Source organism: Balaenoptera musculus, chromosome 18, assembly GCF_009873245.2.
Source record: "Balaenoptera musculus isolate JJ_BM4_2016_0621 chromosome 18, mBalMus1.pri.v3, whole genome shotgun sequence".
NCBI lineage: Eukaryota > Metazoa > Chordata > Mammalia > Artiodactyla > Balaenopteridae > Balaenoptera > Balaenoptera musculus.
Genome location: NC_045802.1, coordinates 50,693,415 through 50,706,025, shown reverse-complemented (window position 1 = coordinate 50,706,025; position 12,611 = coordinate 50,693,415). Strand labels below are relative to the sequence as shown.

Here is a 12,611-nt window from a genome sequence, read left to right as displayed (position 1 = left end):
AGTAGATATGAAAAACTATTGTGAACTGTATATTTTTGGAAAAATATGCCTATTTCTTTCCTGCTCAGCTCTCAGAAGTTGAATAGTAGTAAAGAAAGAGTTTGAGTTCTTATTATTTTTATTTTCAATAAAGTATGGAGGTTGTTTTTCTCTCATGTGAAACCTGGTGCACTACTTCAAAAGGCACTATAATTCCTTTTTTTTTTTTTTTTTTTTAATGTGTTAAGATATATTACACTGGCAAATACCAGAGTCTCGGAATCAAACAAGGGGGTCCTTCAGCAGGAAAATGGGTTGAGCTACCAATTACGAAATCCCCAAAGATTGTGCACTTCTCAGTTGGACATGATGGCTCTCATGCCCTGTTAGTTGCAGAAGATGGAAGCATATTCTTTACAGGATCTGCTAGTAAAGGAGAAGATGGAGAGTCAAGTGAGTTGACTATTCAGTAAAAATACTGTGGAATTTATTAACATAAGATGTATCAATTTCAACAGCACTAACCTTCCCAAGTTAATAGAAGATTTTATACTGAGGAATATTCAGTTAATGGTTGTGGTGTACTGTTCATTAAAGAGCTATGATTGCTGATTTCATACTAGAGTTCACATTCATGAATTTTTATATGCCTTATGCATTGCATGCATGGCTATTTATCTGTTTTGTCAGTTGGTGTTATTTTTAAAAACTTATTTATTCCAGTATATTATTTTAGAAAGAATATTTTAGAAGTAATATATTGGAAATTTTGGAAAGAGTATATATTTCACAATGAGGTAAACCTTATGTAAATTGTATAATAGTGTCAGTTATGAAACACTGTTCTTGGTGTTATTTCATTGTGATAAAATTCCTAAGCAATGAAAAATTAAACGATTTTTATCGTTTATCTCTTAGCTTTCCTATGCTTCTGTTCAGTCTTCCTCAAAGGATCATTTTTCTGTTTTTGTAACTTCTCTTATACATTATACATTGTAGTAGTTGGGGTAGCATCTTATGAGGATTAGGTCTGAAGTCAACATCTAATGTAGAAATCATGTGTAAATAAATGTTATCCTGAAAAAAATCCCTTCAAATAGCTATGAAGTGTATTACCATACCTCAGAAACTTCAGCCCAGCCAGTTTTTCCTTCTGGCATTTGGAGGACATCATTCTTCCTTTGCTTAAGCACCAGATAACTTAGTTGTTGTATATAAGTATATAGATCATGTTATAAGAAAAGATATAGTGGTATTTTAATCCCAGAATTGTATCCAACACGGCAATATGTTTTTAATCAGAAAGGCATGCAAAAACTGGGATTGACTAAGGGAACAAAAGATTGGTATTTCCCATCTTTTGCTCAATTCAGGGATTTAGTTTTTGAGAGCAGAGACTGCTTAAATCATCTACGTTTAAATTTGTTTGCTCTCCCTCCATATGCATATTTCCTTTCAATCTCTGACTAGGTGTAGCTGCTTAATAAATATGTGTTGAATGAATGAGGAACTGATTTTACTTTCCAGGATCTATTGGAGGAATACATGTGCGATAGAGTTTGAGAGTAAAGGGATTAAAAAAAATTATATATACATATATATATATATATATATATATTTATAATATATATATATAACTTTATATATTTATATTCTATATAAATATAATATATATATATGTGATAATGGAATGGTATTGATAATATAAGTGCTAATCTAGAGATTGGGCTCCCCAGAAGTTTGGTAGAAAATTGGTGTTTCTCATTGGGAATTTCAGTGTGCTACAAAGAAGAGGATCTGATAGCAATAGCCTAATAGACATTTAACGAGATGAGGCTTTCAGATTGACTCATTTAATTGACATGTTGGGAAGCCCAGGCCTTTGTGAAAATAAATAAATAAAGTATATGATAAATGCAAATGATATATTTTTCCTTGGGCTTTATATACAAATCATTATTTTTATTTGTACATAGATGCCTTAAATTAAGTTTTTTTTTTGTTTGTTTTAAGCTAAGAGCAGACGGCAATCAAAACCTTATAAACCTAAAAAGATAATTAAGATGGAAGGAAAGATTGTGGTGTATACAGCCTGCAATAATGGAAGTAGTTCTGTTATTTCTAAAGATGGAGAGCTATACATGTTTGGAAAAGATGCCATTTACTCTGATAGTTCAAGTAAGTTAAACTTAAACACCATTTCACTTTTATGCACAGAAAGTCCTATACTAGACTTCATGTATTACAAAGATATATCTAGAAAATTAACATTTGTAGCATGCTTTCTCTACATTTTTCACATTTCTTTCTAAGTACAGTGTTTTGTTCTTCCTTCCTGCCTTATTGCTGGGAACAGTGTCACTAGTTTCCTGCAGAGCTAATCATGGGGCTTGACTAGTGCAGCTCTACCTTAGCCGTTACTTTCTCTGGAAGGCTCTCCCTAGGCTCAGTTAGACGCTCATGTGACATGTTCCTGGTGGTACCCTGGGGACATGATTTTCATAACTTAGCGAATTTATAACTGATGGATTATTTATCTCCCCCTATTCTTAGGTAGTTAGAGAAAGGCTGTCTCTCTCTTATTTCCTATTATATCCCCAGTTCCCAGCGCAGTGTCTGGTGCATGGTCGGGTCTCAGGAATTACTTGTTGAGTGACTGAGTGACTGATAACTACAAGTAGTGGATATGAGGGATAGAACTAGCCAAATAAAAGGTTTTATATTTATAAACTGTAATCTCAAAAACTTGTCATATTTGGTTGTTATATTTTCTTTCTAGCATTTAGAAATGAGTACAATGATTGTGGCAACCCACTTGGAAGGATTTTATATGAAGTTAATATATAAAGCCTATAAATTTCTCTATAAAAAGGAAATCAGAATTAACGAAGTTTCTGATTAGAAGCTTAGTTGATTGTCTCATGCGGGGGAAATGACATATATCAAACGTTTATAACTGTCCATTATTAATTTGAACTGTGCTCAGGTGACTTATGAGATGGTTTAATGTGGTAATATCTAGAGTCTCAATTGGCCTCAACTGTCAGAGTGAATCAAAATTTGGAGGTGGGCTCATGTATAGTTTAAAAATAATATTCAGTGTAACTATTGCTCGCTAAAATCCTCTTGGCTAAGGCTTATGGAAACTTGTGCATTTATTCAGCATATATTTATTGAGAACTAACAATATGTCAGGGCTTGGTGGACCAGACAGACATGGTCCCTTTCCCTTTGAGGCTCTGAGAGACAGTTGGCCATTACAGAACTTAAATGTTAGAGATATGTGGTCTAATGGTTATGGATATAGAATCAGACCCTGGCATGGCCACTTTTTATTTGGCTAACTAGCTTAAATTACATAACTCTTCAGAGCTTTTCTTAACTTTTCATTTTTGTTCCACCTGTAAAAGGGAGCTAATGATAATACCTGCTTCCTATGGCTCTTATAAGGTTATAGGAGATAATGCTTATGAAATGCTTAGAACAGAGCCTGGCACATGTAAGGGCTCAAGACATGTCAGCTAATACTGTTAATAATGGTAAATACTATTTCTGTATATACATATCTTTTTCAAGTATGCTAAATACTAACAATGGGAATTTTTGAGGTATGCTTAACCAAAAGACTTAAGTTAGTATAGGGTGAAAGGGAAGGTCACCTTAAGGAAGTGGTATCTGAACTAATAATATAGAACAGTTTTGCCAAAGTGTGGTATGAGAATTATATTGTTTGTGATTTAAATAAAACAAATACTTCAACTTTTAAAAAATGTTTATATTTTAGTGTATGTTATAAATACTCAACAATCTTTGATTTTTACTGTTATTACTACTGGATAAGGTTAAAATGCTTTAGTCAAATTTAAAATTGATGCAAAAAATATTAAGATAATATGAGTGGCACTTGGATATGGCAACTATAATGAATGCAATATGTGAATAAGTGAAATTTAGGAACTAGCTGTACGTTGGATTGTGGAAGAAAACGTTGTAGATTAAAAATGATCGAAAAATACTGCTTTGGAAAATCTCGCAGGTTTCGACAAAAACAATGTTATTTCAGAATACTCTGGTGAGTATTTTACTCTGTTTTGCTGAGGCAGGTCAAAGCAAGTAAAGTACATGATTCAGAGGTTCCTTTGTTCTTGGGTCAGGAAAGTTTGAAATCTAGTGACCCTTCTGAGAATTGTCGAGAGGTGCTGCCACTTAGAGCAAGCGTTCAGGAGAAGCAGGCTTGAGCTAATGCCAGAGTAAAGATTTGTCCCAAGTCTAGATGATAACATTTTCAGAGTTTGAAGCTTCATTACAAAATTATAAAATTAATTTACTGATACGCTGCCCATCTTTTGGCTACTATTTCCCATCTTGGTGGGTTATTTTATCCCAGAAATGAAAAGTTCCGCGTTGAAGTGGTCTTTTTACGTTACTGATGGTTTACTAGGCCCAGAAAGGCTTTTTTGTTGTTTCTTACCAAGTTTGTATCTTTCCTGTAGGTTTGGTAACAGATTTGAAGGGCCATTTTGTAACTCAGGTAGCTATGGGCAAAGCTCATACTTGTGTTTTAATGAAGAATGGAGAAGTTTGGACATTTGGTGTGAATAATAAAGGACAATGTGGACGAGACACTGGTGCCATGAACCAAGGTGGGAAAGGTAGGTGTTTAATGTGTGGATATTAAATTTTGTGTTGTTTTTTTCAATAGTTTTTCAGAACACCGTGGTGAAGAATCTTACTCTTTAAAAAACAAGTGGCTTTTTGATTTCATACTTAAAAATTATGAAAACTACTAAATTTCTTATTTATTTGTCAGTCTATCACTCACTGGAATAATCAGTATACTTTAGACTTCTAATTTCTGAGCAAATGAGCTTGCTTACTTGTATCTTTTTCTTAATTTTATATGAAATGTAATAGCACTTCTTTGATTTAGCATTTTTAGTGGTTGAATTATCCCAGAAAAGTGCATTTTTGAAACTCTTTGTTATTTGGTCCTTTCATACCCCATGTTTTAGTTATAACAATTTTTGGCAGCAGTCTATCTGCAAATATTATCTTCCTGTTTAACAGCATGTACTACCTGTAATTTAATCAGTTCTTGACAACTAAGAGTGATCTGTAAGAATACTTGACCCTTTATCAAGAGTGAAATTGTAGATGCACCTTATATACTGTATCCTTTGCCCCAACACTCAGGCTGTTGAAGAAGGATGAGAGGGGTTAATCCTTTGCCATGTTTGTTGTGGGTTTTTTGTTCGTTTGTTTGTTTGTTGGTTATAGTTGTGTCTACCTCATTCTTACTCTCAGTTTTTACTTCTAGCTGCTATCAGTGTTGTCCTGTATAGACCCTTCACTCCAATTTCAGGTTTTCTCTTTTTAATTTTGTATGGATGGAGAATAGGAAATAGAGACATATTATTAGAATTAAGCACTAAACTGTGTTTAAAGCATGAATGGGTTTGAGGATTAATATTTGTATAAATTAACAAAAACAAGTTTAGTTTTTTCGGGGCCTTCTTGATGGCAGGCTCATCTGGATATCAGGAGCCCTCTATTTTTTTTCTTCACCTTACTTATATTTGTGTGTATTTAAAACACTTTAATTTTTAAAAGAGCAAGTCTATTAGAGCATATTGATTTTAAAGAAGAGGGAAGAACAAAATGAAAGGAATTACTCCAAAATGGAAATTTTTTTTCTTCTTGCTGAACTAGTGAGCCATGGATTTGGATAACACCTACTAGGCATAAAGGAGAGAAGCAGCTTAGTTTTCTATATATAGTATAAATATAGATTCAAATTATATTTTATAAGAGTTCTGAACTGACTAAAACTGTTCTTTATTATCCTGAAACTATGTTTACACCTATGTTCTGGATTCTTAAGGTAAATTTTGTAATAACCAAAATGAAATTGTTAAAAGTTGTTTTTACTTAATGTAAATCACACCCACTCTGTTAGTAAGTAATGCATTAGAAAGCAAACTGGTAGCGTAAGACACATAATGAATACAGGTTGCAGAGTTGCAAAGAAATAAAGGATTTTTTAAAAGATGTTTTTAAAAAGAAAACAGGAAAAGTACAGAAAATAATATTGCAATGTAAAAAAAATTGTGTATCTACCACCACGTCTTAACCATTTTTCAGTAAAAAAAAATATATAGATAAGATTCAAGTGTCCCACATTCCCCTTCTAAGGCTTTTTATTCTACTCCATCTCTCTCCAGAATTAGTCACAATCATGACTTTGATGAATATCCTTTAGGTCATATTTCTGTATTTGTACTTGTTTTTATATATTTTGTATATTATATGCTCATATTTTACACATAAAAAGAAGATTTTTATAAGTGCTAATCTATTTATATTTTTCTGTAAATTTTTTTTTAATCTCACCATTGTGTTTGAAATATAGTGACACTGGTACGTATAAATCTGGATGACTCATGTTAACTGCTGTGTAATAAACCGTGCGACTAACATATCACAGTTTATCCATTCTCCTGCTGATAGATGAGTTATTTCCAGTTTTTCACTATTATAAATAATTTTAAAACCTCCTTTATTCATGTTTCCTGGCAGAAGTGTGTGAGACTTTTCTCTAGTGTTGTAGATTTCAGCTTTGCTAGATTTTTCTTGAAAGAGGTTGTACCAATGGATATTCTTAGAAGTAAAGTCTGATTTTCCATATCACACTAATAGTATTGACAGACTGATTTTTGTCATTTTGATGGCTATGACATGGTTTTTCATTGTAATTTTTTGTTACATTGAAGTATAACATACATGCAGAAAAGTACACATAGCATAAGTGCCCATCTTGATGAATTGTCACAAAATGAACAACACATTCATGTAATCAGCACCAAGATCAGGAATATTACCAGCATCCCAGGAAGCCCCCCTTAATGTGCCTCTCCAGTTACTGTCTACATCTCCACTTAACACTATAAATTAGTTTTGCATACATTTGTACTTTATATAAATGGAATCATGTAGTATGAGTTCTTTCGTGTCTAGTTTCTTTTCATTCAGCTTTATGAGATTCATCCATATTGTTACCAGCTAGTTATATATTGTTCATTCTCATCATTTTATAGTATTAAATTGCGTGAATATACCACAGTTTTAAAATCTTTTCTAGTATTATGGACTTTGGGGTAGTTTCTAGTTTGGCTTATGTTAGTGTTGCTGTGAACATTCTAGTAAATGTTGGTGAAAATATGAGTGCCCTTTTTTTGGGTATTTAACTAGGAGTAGAATTACTGAGTCTCTCTTGTAATTTGCATTCCCTTGACTATTAATAGTGAGTTAGATTCTCTTCAAACTTTTCTTATTTGCTTGCCTTTTTTCCTATTGATTTGTAGGAATTTTTTATATACTGTACTGTATGCCTTGCAAATATCTTTGACCAACCCGTGGCTTATCTTTTACATTTATTTATGGTTTCGTTTGTTGTATATAATTTTTAAATTTTGACAAGTTCATCATTGTTTTTCTTTATAAATTTTTGCTTTATGTAGTCAGGTTGGGGCCTTTATTTTCCATGTGAATTAGAATCCGTTTTTTTACTTGTCACTGTGATTGGGATTGCTTCGAATTTAGAAATTAATTTGAGCATGATAGTCATAGTACTGTTGGGATGAGTAAATGAGTAATACATGTAGAGCCAGTTACAAGTAAATGCTCGATGTGGTTTAGCTATTGTTGTTGTTAAAAATATGATTTATGCCTTCTTAAGGATTGCTTTATTCTAACTCTTGACATAGTTATCCACTACTTGGTCATCTATCTAATTTCTCAACGTGTCCACAGATTAGAATTGGCAAAAATAAAAAAGATTATGTATCCTATGAGTTCATTTTTTGATTAGACAGACTTGTACTGAGTCTGTTACAAGTGTAAGTGGTCAGAGAATAAGGTTGACTAAGAATAAGTGATGAAGTAGGTAAGATAGAACCTTGTCTTTGAGGATCTAGGTCTGCTATGAAAGACAAACATAAAAAATAATTACTGATTCCCACAGATTTGCTCTTTCATTATATGCACTTGTAGCACTGTATGTTCTTCATAATTCTGTCACAGTGGTATGTTTATACTTTTCAGTATGGTTATTTGATTCATGTCAGTTTTTCTTACTAGCTTGCAAGCTCTATAATTGCTCATTATCACAGTCCTCAGTGCCTAGAGCAGAGATTTGCAAACCATAATCTGATGCCTTATCTTCTCAGGGGCCTGTTTCTGTATGGCCCTTCAAGCTAAGAATGTATATTATATTTATAAAGGGTTATTTTTTTTTAAATGTGACACAGACTTATGTGGCCCCCAAAGCCTAAATTATTTACAATCTAGCCCTTTACAAAAAAGTTTGCTGACTCTGACATAAAGGAATGCCTGGGGCATAGTTGGTGTTCAATCAAAAAAAAATAGTTGAATGAATTATAACACAATTAAATAAGTTGTAATTGAGGTATAAACAGGCTTTGAAGAGATAATCACTTACCCTGGAAAAAACTGTAAGTGCTTTCATAGGAAATGACCTCCGAGTTGAGTTTTTGAAGGCTGAAAAGGAGTTTCTCTGGTAGATGAGATAGGAAGAGGCATCCGATAAATGAGGCAGAGAGATACAGGTGGAGCAGGAATGAGCAAAGGCCCTGAGCATGTGAAAGGACACAGGATATTTGTAAAGCAGAGGGAATTTAGGTTCAGCTGGAATATAGTTTGCATGGAGGAAATGAGGTTGGAGACAATCGGGAGCCATGTTGCGACTGACTGTATCTTGCTAAGAAGTTTTGTTCTTTTGAAGACCTTTGAAAGACATGGGAGGTTTGTAAACTGTGAAGTCATAGGATCAAATACATATTTTAAGAAGCTGATTTCCGGGCTTCCCTGGTGGCGCAGTGGTTAAGAATCCAGCTGCCAATACAGGGGACACGGGTTCGTGTCCTGGTCCAGGAAGATCCCACATGCCACGGAGCAACTAAGCCTGTGCGCCACAACTACTGAGCCTGCGCTCTAGAGCCCGTGCTCTGCAACAAGAGAAGCCACCGCAATGAGAAGCCCGCATACTGCCACAAAGAGTAGCCCCTGCTCACCGCAGCTAGAGAAATCCTGCATGCAGCAATGAAGACCCAACACAGCCAAAAATAAATCATAAATTAAATAAATTTATAAAAAAAAAAAGCTAATTTCCAACAATGAGAGGATGTTCTAGAGTGGAGGAACTCTTGGCTTTTAGAATGTGGTTGGGAAACTTTCTTTGGTCTGTTGAACAAAAGTATTGGCGGTGAGGATGGAGAGTAGGGACTAAAATCAGAAAAAATTAGAAGTACGAGTGACAGAAAGTAACAGCTATGAGATACTCCTGCCATCACTGCCTCTTTTTGCAGAAAGGAAATGGAGAGAGCATTTATTAGTGGTCCCTAAACTAAATTTTATTTTTGTTCCTCTAATATTTTATCATTCTTGTGTATATTCATTGGGATTAGTATGTGTTATACATTTTGTAAATTGGGAAATAAAATTACCAGTTTTTTAGACATGGGAACAATCTAGATTAAAATTATAAACTGATCTTTCAAATAGGGTTTGGAGTTGAAAATATGGCAACAGCAATGGATGAGGACCTGGAAGAAGAGCTAGATGATAAAGACGAGAAGTCCATGATGTGTCCTCCAGGCATGCACAAGTGGAAGCTGGAGCAGTGCATGGTGTGCACCGTATGTGGAGACTGTACCGGTTACGGAGCCAGCTGTGTCAGCAGTGGGCGTCCGGACAGAGTCCCTGGAGGGTAAGAGAATGATTAATACTCAAGATACAATAATAGTAGAAATTACGCAAAACACATTTCTTTTCAAAGTTTACTCTAGAGTTCATTCTGTTGTGCTGTTCTTAAAGTCACACTGGCATATAATTATAATTCTTATAATTGTTTTCTATTATAATTTACTTCAGTGTTATTTTATTTAATGTGCTTTTCTTTCATTTGATTTGTTTAAACCTTTTACTTTATTTTATTTATTTATTTTTTAACATCTTTATTGGAGTATAATTGCTTTACAATCGTGTGTTAGTTTCTGCTTTATGACAAAGTGAATCAGCTATACGTATACATAAATCCCCATATCTCCTCCCTCTTGTGTCTCCCTCCCACCCTCCCTATCCCACCCCCGCATCCCACCCCTCTAGGTGGTCACAAGCACCAAGCTGATCTCCCTGTGCTATGCGGATGCTTCCAGCTATCTATTTTACGTTTGGTAGTGTATATTTGTCAGTGCTACTCTCTCACTTCGTCCCAGCTTACCCTTCCCCCTCCCCGTATCCTCAAGTCCATTCTCTACATCTTCAGCTTTATTCCTGTCCTGCCCCTAGGTTCGTCAGAACCATTTTTTTTTTTTTTTTTTTTTTTAGATTCCATATATATGTGTTACCATATTGTATTTGTTTTTCTCTTTCTGACTTACTTCACTCTGTATGACAGACTCTAGGTCCATCCACCTCACTACAAATAACTCAATTTCGGGTTTTTTTAATGACTGAGTAATATTCCATTGTATATATGTGCCACATCTTCTTTATCCATTCATCTGTCGATGGACATTTAGGTTGCTTCCACGTCCTGGCTACTGTAAATAGAGCTGCAGTGAACATTGTGGTACATGACTCTTTTTGAATTATGGTTTTCTCAGGGTATAGGCCCAGTAGTGGGATTGCTGGGTCGTATGGTAGTTCTATTTGTAGTTTTTTAAGGAACCTCCATACTGTTCTCCATAGTGGCTGTATCAATTTACATTCCCACCAACAGTGCAAGAGGGTTCCCTTTTCTCCACACCCTCTCCAGCATTTATTGTTTGTAGATTTTTTGATGACGGCCATTCTGACTGGTGTGAGGTGATACCTCATTGTAGTTTTGATTTGCATTTCTCTAATAATTAGTGATGTTGAGCATTCTTTCATGTGTTTCTTGGCAACCTGTATCTCTTCTTTGGAGAAATGTCTATTTAGGTCTTCTGCCCATTTTTGGATTGGGTTGTTTGGTTTTTTGATATTGAGCTACATGAGCTGCTTGTAAATTTTGGAGATAAATCCTTTGTCTGCTGCTTCATTTGCAAATATTTTCTCCCATTCGGAGGGTTGTCTTTTCATCGTGTTTATGGTTTCTTTTGCTGTGCAAAAGCTTTTACGTTTCATTAGGTCCCATTTGTTCATTTTTGTTTTTATTTCTATTTCTCTAGGAGGTGCGTCAACAAGGATCTTGCTGTGATTTATGTCATAGAGTGTTCTGCCTATGTTTTCCTCTAACAGTTTGATAGTGTCTGGCCTTACATTTAGGTCTTCAATCCATTTTGAGTTTATTTTTGTGTATGGTGTTAGTGTTCTAATTTAGTTCTTTTACATGTAGCTGTCCAGTTTTCCCAGCACCTCTTATTGAAGAGGCTGTCTTTTCTCCATTGTATATTCTTGCCTCCTTTCTCAAAAATAAAGTGACCATATGTGTGTGGGTTTATCTCTGGGCTTTCTATCCTGTTCCATTGATATATATTTCTGTTTTTGTGCCGTACCATACTGTCTTGATTACTGTAACTTAGAGGTATATTCGGAAGTCAGGGAGCCTGATTCCTCCAGCTCCGTTTTTCTTTCTCAAGATTACTTTGGCTATTCGAGGTCTTTTGTGTTTCCATACAAATTGTGAACTTTTTTGTTCCGGTTCTGTGAAAAATGCCATTGGTAGTTTGATAGGGATTGCATTTAATCTGTAGATTGCTTTGGGTAGTATAGTCATTTTCACAATGTTGATTCTTCCAATCCAAGAACATGGTATATCTCTCCATCTGTTTCTATCCTCTTTCATTTCTTTCATCAGTGTCTTATAGTTTTCCGCATACAGGTCTTTTGTCTCCTTAGTTAGATTTATTCCCAGGTATTTTATTCTTTTTGTTGCCATGGTAAATGAGAGTGTTTCCTTAATTTCTCTTTCAGATTTTTCATCATTAGTGTATAGGAATGCAAGAGATTTCTGTGCATTAATTTTGTATCCTGCTACTTTACCAAATTCATTGATTAACCCTAGTAGTTTTCTGGTAGCATCTTTAGGATTCTCTATGTATAGTATCATGTCATCTGCAAGCAGTGACAGCTTTACTTCTTCCTTTCTGATTTGGATTCCTTTTATTTCTTTTTCTTTTCTGATTGCTGTGGCTAAAACTTCCAAAACTATGTTGAATAATAGTGGTGAGAGTGGGCAACCTTGTCTTGTTCCTCCTCTTAGTGGAAATGGTTTCAGTTTTTCACCATTGAGAACGATGTTGGCTGTGGGTTTGTCATATATGGCCTTTATTACGTTGAGGTAAGTTCCTTCTGTGCCTACTTTCTGGAGGGTTTTTATCATAAACGGGTATTGAATTTTGTCTAAAGCTTTTTCTGCATCTATTGAGATGATCATATGGTTTTTCTCCTTCAGTTTTTTAATATGGTGTATCACTGATTGATTTGCGTATATTGAAGAATCCTTGCATTCCTGGGGTAAACCGCACTTGATCATGGTGTACGATGCTTTTAATGTGCTGTTGGATTCTGTTTGCTAGTATTTTGTTGAGGATTTTTGCATCTATGTTCATCAGTGATATTGGGCTGTAGTT

At 34.7% G+C, this 12,611-nt stretch overlaps 1 protein-coding gene across 1 annotated transcript in view; it reads left to right on the top strand.

Moving 5' to 3' along the window:
* The window catches only part of MYCBP2 (MYC binding protein 2), a 270,931-nt gene that overhangs the window by 62,311 nt on the left and 196,009 nt on the right, over positions 1–12,611 (top strand). Inside the window, 4 exon segments of the mRNA XM_036831466.1 lie at positions 228–432; positions 1,993–2,157; positions 4,473–4,631; positions 9,559–9,763. Of these exon segments, the coding sequence (XP_036687361.1) occupies positions 228–432; positions 1,993–2,157; positions 4,473–4,631; positions 9,559–9,763 (734 nt within the window).